This window comes from Mustela erminea, chromosome 14, assembly GCF_009829155.1.
Source record: "Mustela erminea isolate mMusErm1 chromosome 14, mMusErm1.Pri, whole genome shotgun sequence".
Taxonomy (NCBI): domain Eukaryota; kingdom Metazoa; phylum Chordata; class Mammalia; order Carnivora; family Mustelidae; genus Mustela; species Mustela erminea.
This window is the reverse complement of record NC_045627.1, coordinates 40,760,093-40,777,845: the sequence shown is the minus strand read 5'-3', so window position 1 is coordinate 40,777,845 and position 17,753 is coordinate 40,760,093. Positions and strand designations below refer to the sequence as shown.

The 17,753-nt window shown below is 45.4% G+C and overlaps 2 protein-coding genes across 8 annotated transcripts in view; one reads left to right on the top strand and one right to left on the bottom strand.

Moving 5' to 3' along the window:
- DUPD1 (dual specificity phosphatase and pro isomerase domain containing 1) overlaps positions 1 to 5,414 on the top strand; it is a 35,082-nt gene extending 29,668 nt beyond the window's left edge. For all 3 annotated transcript variants that reach the window (XM_032313881.1, XM_032313882.1, XM_032313883.1), the window contains one exon: positions 4,853 to 5,414. In XM_032313881.1, the coding sequence (XP_032169772.1) occupies positions 4,853 to 5,097 (245 nt within the window). In that variant the 3' untranslated portion in view covers positions 5,098 to 5,414. The remainder of the gene's footprint in view (positions 1 to 4,852) is intronic.
- Positions 5,415 to 10,380: 4,966 nt separating this feature from the next.
- The window catches only part of KAT6B (lysine acetyltransferase 6B), a 188,144-nt gene continuing 180,771 nt past the window's right edge, over positions 10,381 to 17,753 (bottom strand). For all 5 annotated transcript variants that reach the window (XM_032313871.1, XM_032313870.1, XM_032313869.1 and 2 more), the window contains exons 17-18: positions 15,919 to 16,210; positions 10,381 to 14,164 (exon numbers count right to left, since the gene is read on the bottom strand). In XM_032313871.1, the coding sequence (XP_032169762.1) occupies positions 11,607 to 14,164; positions 15,919 to 16,210 (2,850 nt within the window). In that variant the 3' untranslated portion in view covers positions 10,381 to 11,606. The remainder of the gene's footprint in view (positions 14,165 to 15,918; positions 16,211 to 17,753) is intronic.

Genomic DNA, 17,753 nt, shown 5'->3' with positions numbered 1-17,753 from the left:
AGAATTGTGGCAAAATTTCGTATGACCTTGTGGAGCTTCTGCCTGCTCTACACATGCTTGTGATACCACACAGAATCCAAGAGCTCCGAATGTGGGGTGACAAGAGCCGGGAGTGGGGGTGGGGATCACCGTTCTGCCACTGCCCAGCAAACTGGGCCAATCACTTCTTTGCACTTTGTGTCCTCTGTGACATGGGGATGATAACTGTGTCTCCCGCATCTGTTGGCTGGGCCGACTGAATCTGGTAAACTATTTAAGAATGTACTCGGCAGATGTGGGGGTGAGGAGAGGTTCCACACGTGTAAGCCACGAATGGTTGTTCACGCACAACGGAGGGAGAGCCACTGAGAGGGGAAAATGCCAGTCCCGACACAGCTGCCTTCGCGCGGGGCCCTAATGCTGGCTGGCGTTAACCAGAGAGCCTGGGGGTGGCTCTGGTGTGGGTGCTGCGGGGAGAAGGCCCAAGGCCACTTTCCATGCCCTTGTCCTCTGAGCCTTCCCAGGAGTGTTCTCACGCTGCACCCCAAAGGGTGCTCCTTAGCAGAGCCACAGAGCAAAGAGGGAATGGTGCCTGGGGGAGCCGAGACAGGCCCTTACCCCGAGGGAGACCTCCCAGGCTCACGGGGTTGACGACATTAAGGCGGCTCTTCGTATAACCAAAGTTCAGCTCCAGGAGCTTGTGCTGGAGCTGAGCGCGCCCTTCTCTCCCTTCCGCCTTTGTCTTCCAACCCCCTCCATCTCCCTTCGCCCTTTCCCTCCCCTCCCCTCCCCTCCTCCCACTTAACAGACTTCAGGCTCCCAAAAGACTTAATGAACTACAGCTTTCGTCTGTTTCAAGCATTTAGTCATGACAGGAAGAATTACCCTTTTTGCCAGGAGAGGAAGAAACGCTTTAGTTATCAGCAGAGCTGGCAAGAGGCCAGGCAGCCTCTGGAACAGTCTGTGGGGATTAGAATGCCAGAGGTACATTTCAGTCAGGAGCACGGTCATGCCATGCAAGAGCCAGGGCCAGTCACCCCCAAACCCGACCCAGCAGTAAAGAAGCCAGCCCTGCTTCTTGTCTTCTTTTCTAGTCCAACATGGACAAGGAAAAAGTGGTGTGGTCACATTCTTGTAGCTCAGCAACATGGCGGGTGGGATAGAGGGCCGCCTGGTTAGCTTGGAGAGATTCGTGAAAATGAAGTGATCGAATGAACCGTTCCTTATGAAGCACCTCTCTATGCCAGCGCTGTGTGTGTGGAGAGACCAATATGGAGACCTTACTGCTGGGCAAGGTGTGCAGGCCTCGTCGGCAGGGGGAAGAGAAAGAGCCTCCCCAGGCCGGATGGACGGGTCCTCTTGGATTTCTCACACTGCCTGGGCCACTGTCCTGGGCATGGTCCCCTGGCACAGGTGAGGGGTGAGAGTGAGAAGGACACAGGGAGCCATACACATTCAGAAATATTCTTTAGCAAACTGTTCTCCTATCCTGCTGATGTTCCACAAGCCAGATGATGTCCATAAGTCTCCTTGGTCATCCTTCTGAGCTTCAGGCCTAAGACTTAAGAACAGAGACATCACTGGGGTCACAAGTCCCACAGCTCAAACTGCCCAGCCATCTCAACCCCAGCCGGGCTCTCCCACAATGACAGGAGAGGGAACCACTGAGATGGCAGTGTTGGGGACGGGCCGAGAGCTTAACCTTACTACTTTCTCTGTCCACAGAGCCCAGAGGCCTGCGGACAGCCCACAGAAGGGTCTCAGCAACAAGTTGCTTTAAATGATTTCTAGTGACAGCACCTGCTTTTTGGGTGACCTCTGGTATGTCACTTAACAACTCAGAGCCTGTTTCCATCTGTAACACGGGGATGATTGTAATGAACCTTGAAGTTCTGTTAAGGATAGAATGAGATCAGGGGAGGAGTCAAGATGGTGGAGAAGTAGCAGGCTGAGATGACATCAGGTCACAGATCAGTTAGATAGTTATCAAACCATTGCGAACACCTACAAATCCAACAGGAGATTGAAGAGAAGAAGAGCAGCAATTCTAGAAACAGAAAATGGACCACTTCCTCAAAGGTAGGACGTGCGGAGAAGTGAATCAGAAACGTCGGGAAGATAAACCATGGTGGGAGGAGCCAGCTCCCAGCAAGCAGTGGAGCAATGGAGCACAAAATCAGGACTTTTAAAAGTCTGCTCCACTGAGGGACATCGCTCCAGAGGCTAAGTGGGGGTGGAGCCCTCGCAGGGACAGTGTGGCCTCAGGTCCCATGGGGTCACCGAAGGATCAGGGATGTCTGAGTGTTGCAGAGCTTGCAGGTACTGGAGCAGGGAAGCCGGCTACAGAGACGGAGCTGAGGAGTGAGCTCTCAATTTGGGGTTACCTTAAACTGTGATCTGTGGCACAATCAGACCACTGCTCTTTGAGCAGGGACCCCACAAGTGGCAGATCTGGGGACTCACCTTCCTTCTCTGGAGGCAGGAATCTGCTGGGTTTGGAGACTCCAAATGGAACTGCTGTGTGCCAGAGACAGAAACACTTGGTCACAGGCCAGTTGAGCACGGAGCGTGGCCGGAGACCAGGGAGATGGGAGTGATTGACCGCTTTTCCCCAAGGGTGCACTGAGGAGTGGGGCCCTGAGCCCTCGGCTCCTCCAGGCCAGAGATTGGGAGGCCGCCATTTTCATTGCCTTCTTCCAGAGCTCTTTCAGGGTAAAAAGCTCCTGAAAGCTAACTGGAGAAGATTACTCAGCCGGCCCCTGGCAAGGGCGGCGCAATTCCACCTCAGGCAAAGACATTTGAGAATCACTGCAACAGGTCCCTCCCCCAAAAGATCAGCAAGAACATCCAGCCAAGACCAAGTTCACTGATCAAGGGGAACAGTGGAATTCCAGAGGAGGGGAAAGCAAAGTATGGAATTTCATGGCTTTCTCCCCATGATTCTTTAATCTTGCAAAGTTAATTTAATTTTTAAAGTTTTATTGTTTTCTTATTCTAATTTTTTAAAGTTTTACTCTTTCCTCTTTTAACATTTTTTAACTAGTTTATCTTAACAATGCCTTTCTTTAAAAAATCCTTTTGAAACTTCATTATTATAATCATATTTTATCCTTTATTGTATCTAACTTTATTTTTTGTATACATATAGGGTTTTTTCTTCCAAAAATTTTTGGGGTACAACTTTTTCTAATAGATCAAAATATACCCTAAATCTAGCACATGGCTTTGTTCTAGTCTCCATCCTGAGCAAATTCTCTCCACTTTCTTCTTCTTTCTTTTCCTAACCAACTTATCAACTCCTTTTTTAGAATTTTTTAAAAATTTTCATCTTTGCAGTCATATCCCATTCCTTAATCATGTTTACCCTTATTTTTGTATATATATGTAAGTTTTTCTTTCTTTAAAATTTTGGGAGGTAGTTTCTTCTAAGAGACCAAAACACACCCAAAATCAAGTGGGTGGCTCTGTTCTATTCACCGATCCTTTACCTCCTTTCTTCTTCTCCCCATGATTTGGGGTCTCTTCTGATTTGGTTAACACACATTTTTCTGGGGTCTTGCCACCCTTTTAGTATTTTATTCTCTCATTCATATATTTTTGTTTGTTTGTTTTGTTTTTTAAGATTTTATGTATTTATTTGACAGAATGAGAGAGAGAGATCACAAGTAGGCAGAGCAAGAGGGGAAAGTGGGCTCCCTGCTGAGCAGAGAGCCTGATGTGGGGCTCGATCCCAGGACCCTGAGATCATGACCGGAGCCAAAGGCAGAGGCTTAACCCACTGAGCCACCCAGGCACCCCAGGGAGGGTTATTTTAATAGACTTTTCAGATAATTGTGGATAGTCTTTTCTAATACTACACCAAAACTTGACAAGTAATCATTTTTTAAAAGCTAGCTGTGATGTGGCATCTGAAACTGTATCAGTGAACTTCATACGTACTCTGTTACATGAAAATCCATTGGTCTGTCTTGCACTTTGAGTGGATTTTTTTTTTTTTAACCCATGCATGATTTTATAATATCCCATGTTGGCCATTTGGAAAATATTGGTTCCCTAATTTATGTTATCTTCCTGTTGACAGTTTTCATTGTAGATTATTGAAAGAACACTTTTCTTAATATCACCACCAATCTCAACTGAAAAACTGTCAACCTCACCGAAATAAGTACAAGTTTCCTAAATTCTAATTTTTTAAATAAAGATTTTATTTATTTTTATTTATTTATTTGACAGAGAGAGAGATCACAAGTAGGCAGAGAGGCAGGCAGAGAGGGGGAAGCAGGCTCCCCGCTGAGCAGAGAGCCCGATGCGTGGCTTGATCCCAGGACCCTGAGACCATGACCCGAGCTGAAGGCAGAGGCCTTAACCCACTGAGCCACCCAGGCACCCCCAAACTCTAATCTTTTGCTCAAAGCCTTGCATTTTATCACTGACAACAAATACCATTGGTTGTTTCCTTTGAAATGAGAGACTTAATTCGTTCACTTTGGAGACAGAGTCTGCCAAATACCCAAATGTGAATTATCCTGGTTTTCCTGTCATTTGTTCTTTTACATAAAAACGGTGTTTCATGAAGAGTGGCTAATTCAGCTCGCAACTCAATCTCACATATGTTTTTTTCTTGTGATAACCATCTGACTTTGGTACTCAGCCCAAGTGCTTTATGTGGTACGTACGATTTTATCGCACAGAATATTAAGTAGAAGTGTAACCAAAGGCTGAAATTTGATAAAAGTCATTTTTACTGCTTCATCAAGGATATTCTTAAGGGAAACTGGCATCCGTCCCACCCCGGGCCCCGAGAGTGTGTGGTGACGAAGAATGCAATGATTACTAGCATAGTTAGGTGCCTCTTCTCCCCACTGCATTTCAGGTAAGATCCTGGTTCACTGTGTCATGGGCCGCAGCCGGTCGGCAACTCTGGTCCTGGCCTACCTGATGATTCACAAGAACATGACCCTGGTGGACGCCATCCAGCAAGTGGCCAAGAACCGCTGTGTCCTACCCAACCGGGGCTTTCTGAAGCAGCTCCGGGACCTGGACAAGCAACTGGTGGAGCAGAGGCGACAGGCCCAGTTCGGTGACAACAGTGACAAGGCTGGTGAGAAGGACCCATAAAGCCCCTTGCACGGCGTGCAGAGACAATCGGGAACGGAGAGGGAAGGCTGAAATCGCCCTGCCCTGGGACTTGGGACAGTGAAACCAAAGCCCGACTTCCTCCCAACTCAAACTTCCCAGGTGTGCGCTGATGAACAGGGAGGATTCAAAGCTGTCGCCTGACAAGCTCTTGGCTTCACAGTGGAAAGAGGCCTCTCAGCAGAACTGGTTACACATGAGCACATAGCTCTGCACCAAGGCACCTGTATTTATTTTTATTTTTTTATCTGGTAAGATGGAAGCAGAACAGGGTTGGAAAATGTCAGGCATTGTGCTGTGATTAAATGTTTTGGCTCTGTCTGAAAGTCATATATATATATATATATTTTTTTTTTTTTTTTATTTTTTTATTTTTTTATTTTTTGGAGACTTTATTTGTCAGAGAGAGAGGGAGAGCGAGCACAGGCAGGGGGAACAGCAGGCAGAGGGAGAAGCAGACTCCGCGCTGAGCAGGGAGCCTGAGGTGGGGCTCAATCCCAGGACCCTTCACCAACTGACCCACCCAGGCATCCCTGCAAGTCATATTCTGAAAGAATGATTTCAACGTATAGTTTGGTTGTTTTCCTAGCCACAGGAAAGTGCCCTGGATACTTGTGTTACGAGAGAGTTCACCCATCTTATTAGCGGGTCCCCTCTCTGGGGCATCCATACTTCCTTACCATCTCCTGCATCTTCTTTGCCACCCCCAGGCTTGGGTCACTTCCCACACCCGCCCCGTAGATGCTGCTCTCTGCCGAGTGCAGAGAGTAACTCATTTATTAGGGCTGGGTTGCGTGTCCTGAGTCCCTGTATAGAGGCCCCTACCTTGTGTTCTTTCTCCTTCCTTAGGAGCTAGGGCTCTTCAGAATCTTAGCCAGAGTTGCCACTCCCCAGAGAAGTTCCATGAACTGTGCACAAGAGGTTGACTTCACAATTTTGGAAAAAAGGAGGAGGATACTACTTGGAGAAGCTCCTTTCATTTTGATTCTAGTCAAAGCAACACAGGCTTGTTTTCAGTCACACCAGCACGTATTTGCAAACGTGTTTGGTGTTTAATGGGAGAACAAGGCAGTCAAGTGAGCTCAAGTGTGGAATTTCCCTGCCCCTGAGAGCTAAGCCAGGCACCGCGTTTTATTTTTGAGGAGAAAACAGCAGGAAGCAACAAGCAGGTAGATGGCTTCTGGAACCAGGAGCCCTAACCTAGACAGAATCCACGGAGAGATGACGATGGAGATGCCAGAGGTCGAGGACAAGAAAGGAACAAGGTCAGTTCCTCCTAATGACTCCGATTTCATTCTGAGGGAGCCGTACACAGGCTCTTGGGAAAGAGACACAGACTGAAAGGGGCTCTAGGGTCACAGAGGTGCCTACCTCGACTTTCCCGTCAGAGGATCCCAATAACCCACTATTCCTTGTCCAGAGAGAAATTAGTATTTCCGCTTTATTGAAATACTGTATTTAATACATCATAATTAAATACTTAGATTTAAGTGAATCCATTATGCAGGAAGCGTGTAATGCATGGAAGTTCTCTTGAGCTTGTCCCCACCTTCCAACATGCTCCCACCTCTTTGTGGGGGTATGAATCCTACTGAAGACAGCAGAAGCAGAGAACTTTGAGGTTGGAGTAACTGTCTCTTCAAGATGGCTCCCAGGTGCCTGAGGTAGGAGAAAGTAGCAACAGAAGTTTTTGCGAAAACATTTCAAGTCTTCAGGAGTAAGTTATTTGGTCAGAAAGTATTCATTAAGAACTTACCACATGCCCAAAACTGGGTTAGGAAGTAAAAAGTAAAAACAAAATGGCAGGTTGTGACCTAGTGCAATGAGGGAAACAGGTATTGAGGTGAAGAACAGTTGGGGACGAGGCAGTCAAAGACCTCTGTGAGGAGATGGGGTGAGCTGAGACTTGAAGGATTACACCTTCCAAAGAGGAGGGATCATTTTAGCCTGAGGAAAAGAATAGTGCTGGTGAAGGCCCCTGGGGTGACAAAGAGGTGTGTTTTTGAGGAACTGCCCTTGAGTGAAGCTGGAGCTCGTGGGTGAGAGAAGAGTGGAAGGAGAATTTATAGAAACTAGATTTTATTTCAAATGCAGAGGAAAACCACTGAGAGCTATTAAGCAGGGGAATGGTATGATCTATGTTGTAAGGAGATCACTCCTCCAGAACGGTGGAGAATGGCTTGCTGGGAGTTGAGAAGGGAGGCAAGATGAAGAGTCAGGGGGCTGTTGGAACTGTGGACAGGAAGGGGAAGGTGGCCTGGATTGAGACAGTGCCAGAGGACTAGGCCTCAAGATTCGTTTGGAATTATCCTGGAGAATCAACCAAACCTTCTGAGAGGGGAGAGAAAAATGAAAGCTACTGATTCGGTTTCTTGCCTGAATATGGAGATGGGATTGGAGGGAGATGGGATATGGAGGGCAGAAATCGGGGGAGGAGACTGGAGATCAGCAGTTACCTCACATCCGTAAGACCTACAAAAGGTGTCCCGTGTCATTTGACCTTGAATCTAGAGGGAGCTTAGAGGAATGTTCTAATTCTGGGTGTTATCTGTATGCAGGTGGTGTTTGAACTCATCGTAGTATGAGGTGAGAGGAGAAAAGAGAGGAAGCCCCAGGCCTGGGCGCTTCAGCACCTGTGTTTAAAGCTGGGACTAGGTGGCAGAGGGAGATACAGAGAAGGGAGAAGGAAAACCAGGAATGTGGAATTATGGACGCCTGAGCACAAAGAAATGGAAGGTATTGCTTCATCATGTGACTGTGCTGGTACTCTGAGTTTTGACTGTAGACTGCTGGGGATAATGCTTGCTTGTAACAACAAAGTAACCTCTATTCGTATGGGCCCTTACCAGCTCCTATAACATCATGGATTTTTTGGCTAAGCCTTTCAACCAGAGAGACGACAGCTATGGCCTTTTCACAAGGTCGGGTGTTGTAGGAAGAGCTGCCATTTGGAGAACTGGGCTTGTTTCAGCTCACATAGTTGAGCTGAGTCAGTTTGGGCCACGGCTTCTTGGAGCCCAGTCTCTCCATGTATGTGCACGCTGGAGACAGCTGCCCCATCTCCTGCATAGGGTGGGCCTGTGGGCCACGTGGAAGGGCTGTCTGAAAGCTTGGCAACAATATTTAGTGTTTCTAAAACAAAATGTCAGCAGGGAAGGCCAATGCCTTCACACGTGGGTGGGCCCCGCTTGGGCCATTCAAAAGTTACAGTGGACAGCTGATGACCACTAGAGACTCTTAACATGGTAAATGAAAGAACACATTCCTGGGCTTAAAAAACATGGCTTGTCAATGAATCTCAAGCCGATGGTGACTCCATGTCAGTCCTGATGAATCCAGGTTCTTGTTTTCCAGGATCCTTCGCATTATCTTTACATCTGAATGGCTTTCTCTAGTGAGAAGGATTCTGAGGCCACCTCAGATCAGCAGTTTCTCTCCTCCCCAAAGCCTTTCTGTTCTGCCCTCTAATGTTGGGAGATTGGGCCTGCAGAGGGATTCTGTTCCTGGCTCTGCTGCAATTCCTCCTCGGGAAGCCCAGTACTGTTCTTAGATGCTGGTCTGGCAGGTCTGGGGTAGTGCCCAGAACTTGCCTTTGAGCTCCCCCAGGGGATTGTGAGGCAGGCATGGGTGCAGAGCCAAGCATTTATTTATATGCTTGTCGCTCGAATGAAATGTTTCAACAGAACTTTCTCTGAATGCCATGAAATGTTTGTAAACAATGACTTTTCGCGTGGAGGGTGATGGAACCCCCGTTTCACACAAACCATAGGGTGTGATTAGCAAAGCCACTGCAAAAGGGAAAACACAGGGGGAATCTCAGTCCCCAAAGAACCTCCACAGAAGAGGAAAAAGACTACATATGCGAAGGTTTCAAGATGGGGCCAGTGGAAGCTTCCAGATCAGCTTGTTAGCAGGCCCCCATCCCAGCTCCCGGGCTCAGGCAGCCTCTTCCCGACAGGAGCACCCACTGGGCTGCTAAGATTCTAGGCCGCTGCTGAAGTGAGGCAGCAGTCGAGTCAGGAGAGCGGCACACCATCACCTCCCGCTCTGGAGGTGGATTCGTTTCCTTTCAGTCCAGGAACAGCAGTGGGAGTGTTTTCTTCCCTTTGTGACGACAGCCCTTACAGGAGGGTGTTCTTGTAAGCGCTCCCTCAGCCTCTACAGGTATCCCCCCACCGACTCCATCTGTAGGAGCAAAGGACCGAAAGACAAGATCTTGCCACTGAAGCCAGAAGACCCTGTAACTGTGACAGAGACATAGGAAAGGGGAAAGCACAAGGCAATGCACCAGCCGGCACAGTCCCCACCCCCTGCAGGGGCCTGCGATCCTAGGGTGTACGCACGAGGCTGCCTTCTCTTGTATTCTGAGCCTACGTGAAGTCTGTGTCTTTCTAGATTTATTTGTGTCAAACCACTGATGGAAAAGCAATGCTTTTCCCTCAAAGAGGTTGACAGGAAGTGGCGGGAGAGTTTAAGTGCCCACATTTAGACACATGGAGAGCTAAAGCAGGCCAGTTTCACATGGGTGCCAATGCAAGCATTTACTTCTATGCTTGCAGCTTGAACAATAAAATGTTTGAACAGTCACCTTTCTCTGAATGCCATGAAATTATGTTTGTAAACAATGACCTTTTTCTTAGACCAAAAGAAAACATCCAATCACTCATTCACAACAGAGCAAAACTTTCACACTTTTGAGAAAATGATTTTTCAAATGTTTAATCCCAAACTGGGTGCCTTTTGGGTATTAACGTTTATAAAAATGAAGTCTGCTACCACTGTGCTAAGGTCCTGAGGGGTGTTTATACAGACTGTACAAATGAGGCAAACGGGTATTGGTGCAGGATCCCTTTGCAAATGAAGATCAAAGTCAAAAAGAAAAAAACAAATTCACTTTATTTTAAAGACAATGATTGGCATACAGAAGGTATGCACCAGCATAAAATAAACTTTCATGAAAAGCATTAAAATCCATTATAAATTAATTTATTAAATAGGTATTTGGTATATGTGATGGTTTTATTAGATATTACTCTTATTTATTGCCAACCCCCTCCCCCAAAGTCAAACAAATCAGAAAATCTCATAACTCCAATTTACACTAAATAATTTATTTTCCCAAAATGTGTATGTGTTTCTGAGATGTGACACATGATACAGTTCAATTGGTCATTCTCTATCGATCATAATATGACAGGACACAAGAGGCTAAAAATGGCTCATCATAATTTATTTTATGTTAAAATGTACAGCTTTTTTTTGTTGTTTTTTTTTTTCTTTTTTTTTTTTGAAGTGACTGACTAAAAAGAGAACAGATAAATACAAGAGTGTCGCTGGCTCCTATTTTATACAAGGATTACGCCTCTCCTGCTTGGCCCTTACAGTCACCCTGTACAGGTACAAAGGCTACAAAAAAGGAAGCAATATAAACAGACACAAATAACTTTTTTGCTTTTTTACATGCGGTTTGTAAGCTTAGTTTGAGCTATTCACAAGCTACTTCTCTATTTTTCCTTAAAAAATAACTCCAATATTTTATAAAGATAGAAAAATCTACAGATGGAATGAAAATGTAAAGTTAGAGGCATTTCCATAAAATAGCAACTTTACACCAAATTCACTATTTTTTTTTAAATCCTGCCAAGTATTTGGACATATATGAAATGTTTCAAAACCTGACAGATAAACACTGAGATATGCTTCATTCAATAAACAGAAGTCTGCATTTATAAAACAGAAAGCTGCCTTTTTTCCCCAAAGAAATCTGTCACCAAAATGGAAAAGGGTCTCAACTTTACACCAAACATTTAGCAATAAAACCCTTTTTGACTAACCAAATGGGAATAGCTTTTATAGCTCTTTACAGTTTTATAATTAACAAAAATATAGTTTTTTTTTAAACCCTCAAATTAGGGCACCCTAATCAAGGCAAAAAACTTAAGAAATGGCTTACTGTTAGCACAACACTTGTACAGTACTACAAAATGCACTGTCACTAACAAAGACATTAGCGGCATGCTGAAGTGTCACCTTAAACAAAATATACAATAACTGAAATGCTAAAGGCATTTACATGGAGTGGACAGGGAAGAAAAAAAAAGTTCTAGGTTCAGTATTAAAACAGATAATCTGGTGGGGGCGGGGCTTGATATCCACATCGTTTAATGGAAGCAGGCACAACAAGTGACTGCCTTCAAATTGTAGTCCAGAGAGGCCTTCCTTTGCAGAGAATTTCATATAAAAGTAACAGAAACAAAGATACGAAAAAAGAAAAAGGAAAAAAGAAAAACAACTTGTATAAGGCTTTCTGCTGCATACAGCTTTTTTTTTTTTTTTTTTTTTTTTTTTTTAAATAAATGGTGCCAACAAATGTTTTTGCATTCACACCAATTGCTGGTTTTGAAATCGTACTCTTCGAAGGTATTTGTGCAGATTCAATCCGATAGTGATGCCGGGGTGGGGGGGGCGGATCTCGTGACTGCCCCTGTTGCCTACCTTCTCATGTAGGACCCATTGAGAGACTGTTTGGACATGCCCGTGTTCATGTAGCCATGATGTCCGGGGGCCGTATACATCATGTTACCATGGGGCGTGGTCTGCATTGGCTGCTGGGCATATGGCTGGGTTCCCATCATGCCCATCTGCATCTGCATAGGGTATTGGGGTGTTTGATTCATGTAGCCGTGATTGCTGTGGTAGCCACTGTTCATCATTGGCTGGGACATGCTGTACCCATTCATGGCGTTGAGAGTATTCATGTTCATGTTCACAGAGTTGACGTTGTAGGCTGGGGCTGGCATCAGATTCACGCTCATGTTCATGCCTCTCTGCATGGTTAAAGTCCGTGCGGGACCCTGCATGGCTACAGTCTGGGAGCGCCCATAGATCTGTGACTGATGGGTGGCAGCGGCTGGTGACAGAGATGCCGATTTGGTTCTCATGGAGACGTGGCCCTTGCTGGCGATCTGGGTTTGCAGTCTTTGGCTGTGGGAGATGCCGATATTCGATGCAGCCATGTTCCGTTGCAAAAGAGGCGGTGGCAGGTTCATTGGAGGAGGAGTCAGGTTGGGGGGTGGGGTCATGGTAGCTTGTGCTTGGGGTCCCCCGGGGACGGAGTGCGGAGACTGAGAAAGCTGAACAAGCCCAGTGTTACTTAACGGTGTGGACAAAGAGGCACTGTTTGCATAGGAAGTTACAGCAGCGGAATGGCTGTAAGGCAATGAATGATCAATAAGTGTATTAGTTAACTGCTGTAGTTTGGCAAGGCTGAAGGTGGCTGACGGCTGTGGGTAATGCCCAGCCCCAAAATCACTCTGGCCCATTCGTTCATACAGGCCGAGGTTGGCGCTGCCCGTCTCGGGGATCTCAGCCAGCTGCATGGGCGGCGTGAAGTTAGCGGCCATGCTGCATTGGGCCAGCTGCTGGCTGCTGCTCGGCGGCCTCTCCACCACGCAGCCCTGAGGAGACTTGACGCTGCAGGTCGGGGGAGAGCTGATGCTGGTCTGCTGCAGCATGCTACAGCTGCCACTGATATTGGACATCTGCTGGGTGACAGCACAGCTGCTCTGCGTCAGGTTGCTGGAGGTGAGGCTGCTGTAGGAGCAGCTGTTCTGCGAAGAGCCGTTTCCGCAAATGCTGCCGCCCATGGTGGAGTCGTAGCTACTCGGGTTTTCGTAGTTCTCCGTGGTGCTCTCGATGCTGCCCAGGTCGCTAAACCCGCTGTCCACGACTTGCTGGGAGTGGTCTGACACCGACGGCACATCCATCATGGGACTGGTCTCCATGTTCTGCAAAGACGGCACCGAGATGGCACTTTGATCTGGGCTGATTTGGGCATAGCTGTTTTCCAGGGCAGGGACGCTCGGGCTGTTGACAGAACGTACTGACTGGCCAGGATGGGAATGGACGGATGAAACGGGGCTACTGTGGTCTGACTGCTGGCAGTCGTCCAGAGTGGTGGCGATCTGTGGACTTTGGTCTGCATGGGTGTAGTTCTGTAGGCTTCTACAGGCCTCTTGAGTCTCGGCGCAATCCTGAAAAGTGTCATCCTGTTCACTATTCTCCTGTGTCAAGGACTGAACCGCCTGAACGGTCTCGGAGTCGATTTCCATAGTTGCGCTGTTTCGCTCTTTCAACTCGGCACCTGCTTCTTCACTGCTCTTCCGGTCCTGCTTCTGGGCCTGTTCTTCCGGGGGTTCCTCATCGGATTCAGGTGCAGCTTCGGGGTCTCCAGCAAGCTCCTTAGGTTCACCGTTACAAGCAGCTGCAAGGTCAACGCCACAGTCCATTAAGACCTCTGAGTTCGAATGACTCGGCTGGACACTAAGGTCTAAAAAAGCCTCTTGGTTTTCCAGGACTTCTTTGAAGGCTTCTCTTGGGCGTTCTTCCTTCTCCGCTTCTGTACACTCCATGTGGCTGTCGTCTTCGTCATCTGCGTCATGACCCTCGTTGTGAGATGGCTCTTCATCCTCTTCCTCCTCCTCTTCATGATCGTCCAAGGGAACAGGGTCTTCTTTGTCCAAGCAGACTTCTGGTTCTTCTTTCTCCTGATTTTTAGCACCACCTGGGTCTTTTCCCACATTTTCTTCCTCCTCCTCCTCCTCCTCCTCTTCCTCCTCCTCCTCTTCGTCTTCTTCTTCCTCCTCTTCCTCCTCCTCCTCCTCAGGTTTGATTAGATCATCTTCCGGTTTTTCACCCCGCGACTTATTTGGACTTAGAGGTGCGCATGTTTCGTCCCTTCTGCTTTCGTCCCGAGGCAGCAGGGGCTCCGTGGTTTCCTTGACCTCCTCCTCAATCCTGGTGGGAGTGGGGCTGGTTTTGTCCCCCGGAGTCTCCTTCTGTTCTTCTACTGTTATCTGGTCATCAGGTTCCATGGGTGTTTCCGGCGGGGTGTACAGGTTCAGTTTGAATCCGGTCTTCCTCTCTTTGTTCGGCCTCCACTTAGACAGACCACGTTTTGTTCCTTTTGGCCATACTTGTTTGCACTTCAGAGGTTCAGGATTGTCTCTACTGCTGTCTTTCAAGTTATCTGTATCGTCATCCGTATTGTCTTAGCGAGGAGACAGAAATGGGAGGAAGAAAAACAAAGGCTTAGAAAATATCACCTTGAACAACTTGAATTCATTCTTCTGAATCAGTATACGCTGCTTTTGATTTATTTAAGAGTTGAAGATAAAGACAAAATCAAAACTAATAAAGAATCATAATGTGCTATAAACCAAGTAAAGAACCTAGGTCTGGGAAAATAATAAATGTCTCAAATAGTCCCTCCCTCCCCTTCCTCCCCACTCCAACAGAAAGTTGTGCTTTTTATAGAAAGCACATGGATATAGACAACTACAATAAACTGCTTTGAGTTTAACAAATAAGACATTCTGATGTAAAAGCCCAGAAATTCCACAATGTTAAAAAAAAAAAAAACAATTTGAACATGTACAAATTAGAAACCATGGGGGAAAAGGGACTAATGCTAGCTCATCTCCAAAACACCACTGTCAAGGAGAAATGAACAGAAGCCTAATTCACATATCTATCCTGAGTAAGTGAATTCCTGTTTGTGGGCATTTACTGGATTTCAATGATCTCAGATGACATTATTTACTTTGAATTGAATGTTCTCTCTGGCATTAAAATCAACCGTGCACCTCTGACACAAATGAAGAAATACCTAAATTTGCCCAATACGAATGCATCTGTAATCTACTAGAGGATCATTTTTGCATGACACAAACTGTAATGTATTTGCCATGAAATGATTGAATATTTATACTCTAGGTATTCTTTTGATCACTAATTCTGTCCACATTGTATTTAGGATCAATCTGTTGCTTGAGTGTAAGGTTTGAACACTACAGTAAATAACAAACAAACCATAACTGTCATGTTCATTTTAACTCAGTTAATCTTATTTCTACTGTAACATTCTGCACTTAGGAATATAAAGAGATATCTTTTTAAAGATTTTACAAAATATATATATATTTTGTCCATTTATTTTAGAGAAAGAGCACAAGCAGGGGGAGGGACAGAGAGAAAAGCAAACTCCCCACTGAGCCCGATGTGGGGCTCGATCCCAGGACCCTAGGATCATGAACCAAGCCGAAGGCAGACGCTTAACAACTTATGATTCAGCAGGGAACTCAAAAATCCAAGCCAAAAGGCAAGGCTTTTAAACAGGGATTCGTAGACGATTCACTGGTGTTAGCAATTTTTTTTTTTAGAGGATGGGGTGGGGTGTTCCTGCCAACAGTAAATTAAAAATAGTAATTTAAAAGGAAGGACAATTAATTTCCTGATTTCCTCACTATCCTATATTATCAAAGCTAATACTGACGGTGTGAGTAAGTTTAAATGATTCTTGATAATAATGTATCCTACGACACCACTAATTATAAGTCGCATCATCGGTTTACTCAATTTATTTTTCAGGAAGAAAGAAACTACAGCATTCAGTGCTAACGCTGACAGGAATATAAGCCCTGATTCCGGAAATATTAAGTGTGGGAAAAAAAGTACTTGTGAAAATCAAGGAGTTGCATGTGTTTCTTATTGAAAGACTTCAGAGTTTTTAAGGATAAGCCAATTTCTGGAAAAGTAAGATGAACCCACCTAGAGGAATGTTCTGGCCTTAGAAGTTGTTTAAAATAAAACCCAGTTCCAGGAAGAAGGGATAGAACCTTTTATGAATGAGCGAGGACAGACGAGCTCTTACTCCTGCTGGGTCGACACAACCTCCGAGCTGCCTCTGGGCGGTCACATACGAGACATACACAAGGATGAGATTTTTGTAATCCCTCCACTTACTTCGACAAGGATCAGCACTCTTAAAACAATGATTGTCTTTTTCGTCGTCTTCCTCTGTTTGTCTTTTCTTCCCAGGCTGATGCTGGAATGCTTTTCTCAGGGCCGGCTTCCCGCCGTCTTCCTCTACTTCAATCTCACAGGTAGGCTCCAGGTGCGGCATTGGCCTCTCTTCATCTGAGTTGTCAAAGGGCTCGTTCAGGACTTCGGTCGTCTCAGAAATGGTCTCAGTTGTGACGCTGCTGTTGATCCTCCTGCGTTTACGACCCCTTTTCTTCTTCAGCACAAAAGGCCTCTGAAATTAATTCCAAACATAATACATAAGAGCTCATGAGAAATTAAATGTTTGAGTCGAAAGGTAGCAAACACGTACCGAAGGCCTGTCTGAGCATCCTACACGTAGAGGTTTCTCTAATGCCTTTGTACTTAACCTTCCCTGTGATGTTTAACATCCCTCCCGGGCTCTAACTACACAGGCAAGTGTTTTCCAAATAAAACAGTTGTTTACTCAGGAAGATGCTTTGAGAGGGAACATCGCCTCAGCTTAACTGTAGATTTTAAAACCGAAGGTTTGCTTTTCTAGCATCCATTTTCCAGTGGTACTTGCAGACTCCAATATTCTGTGTATCATCGCTATTCAGTCATCACGGACACAGATGTCTCCAGAAATGTGGCAATAATTGACTAGCCACTGGGTCACTCATTTAATACCCAGTAACTGTTCACAGAGCACTTGCTATACGCGAAGGAGATCTGACGGTGTACAGGGCTAAACTCGTTTCCCATTTCACAGGACTTTAGAATGAAGAAAAGGGGAAGAGGACAGTGGTCTAGAAGAAAGAATTATTCTATTTAAAATGTTTAGAGTCATGTGCTGATGACTGCATGGATGTCAGCAACACGTTAACTCTATAAAGTATATTACAGAGGCATCTAAAAAATGAAAACACACGTGAAACCCGTCTTATCTATTTAAGACACAATTTTTTTTTCCTAATTGCACCACAGGCTGGCACAGTTGACTCTTCATAATAGCAATTATAAAATACTTTCACCCGAGCAAAAAAGTATTTAATGAGGCAAAATTAAAACACAGGAATAGCCCATTTGCTGCTAAAATGTAATCCGTCAATAAGACCTGAAAAATGATTTAAAATACTTTGCAAAGAAGGTTCAATATGCTTGGTTAAAACTCAAACTCTAAATAAACTGTATCAAAGACTGTTGGCTCACATTAACTCTCTGAACGTTCACATGTAAACTTGATAATCATATTCTGTAATTTACCATTTATGGTTATTAACACCCCCGGTCAGCCTGTCCTCCCTAACCCACTAGAATTCATCCAATATAAAGAACTGATTTTTTCCAGACGGAATCCATTTATATGATGGGAATCCATATCATGCTTTGGGTAATTCTGGTTTTTGATGTTTTTAAGACAAATTTCTTTTGTAGTACGTAACACCTGAATACATTTTCCTTGTAAGAAATCCAAAGATGACTCCCAAGCCTGCAGTTTACTTTCTGGGATGCTCTTTTCTACCCCTGTCGCTGCAGTTGCCACTCCACTAACAGCCCACCAGGCTGTGAGTTAGGACCGAGGGTTCTATGAGACACAGTAGGCAGATGACCTTGGGGCAGAGCCCCAACTTGTGTTATTTCTAAGTCTTGGCTATCCTAACAATAGCTGGTTCCTCACTATGTCACAGATACTGAAGACAAAGATATCAGATCTGGGTTGAACAATTTATTACCTAAGAACAAAATTAATTTTTTACTTTCTGCACAAGCTATATTTAGAGAGACCACCAGGCTACGAAAATTTCAGCACTGTG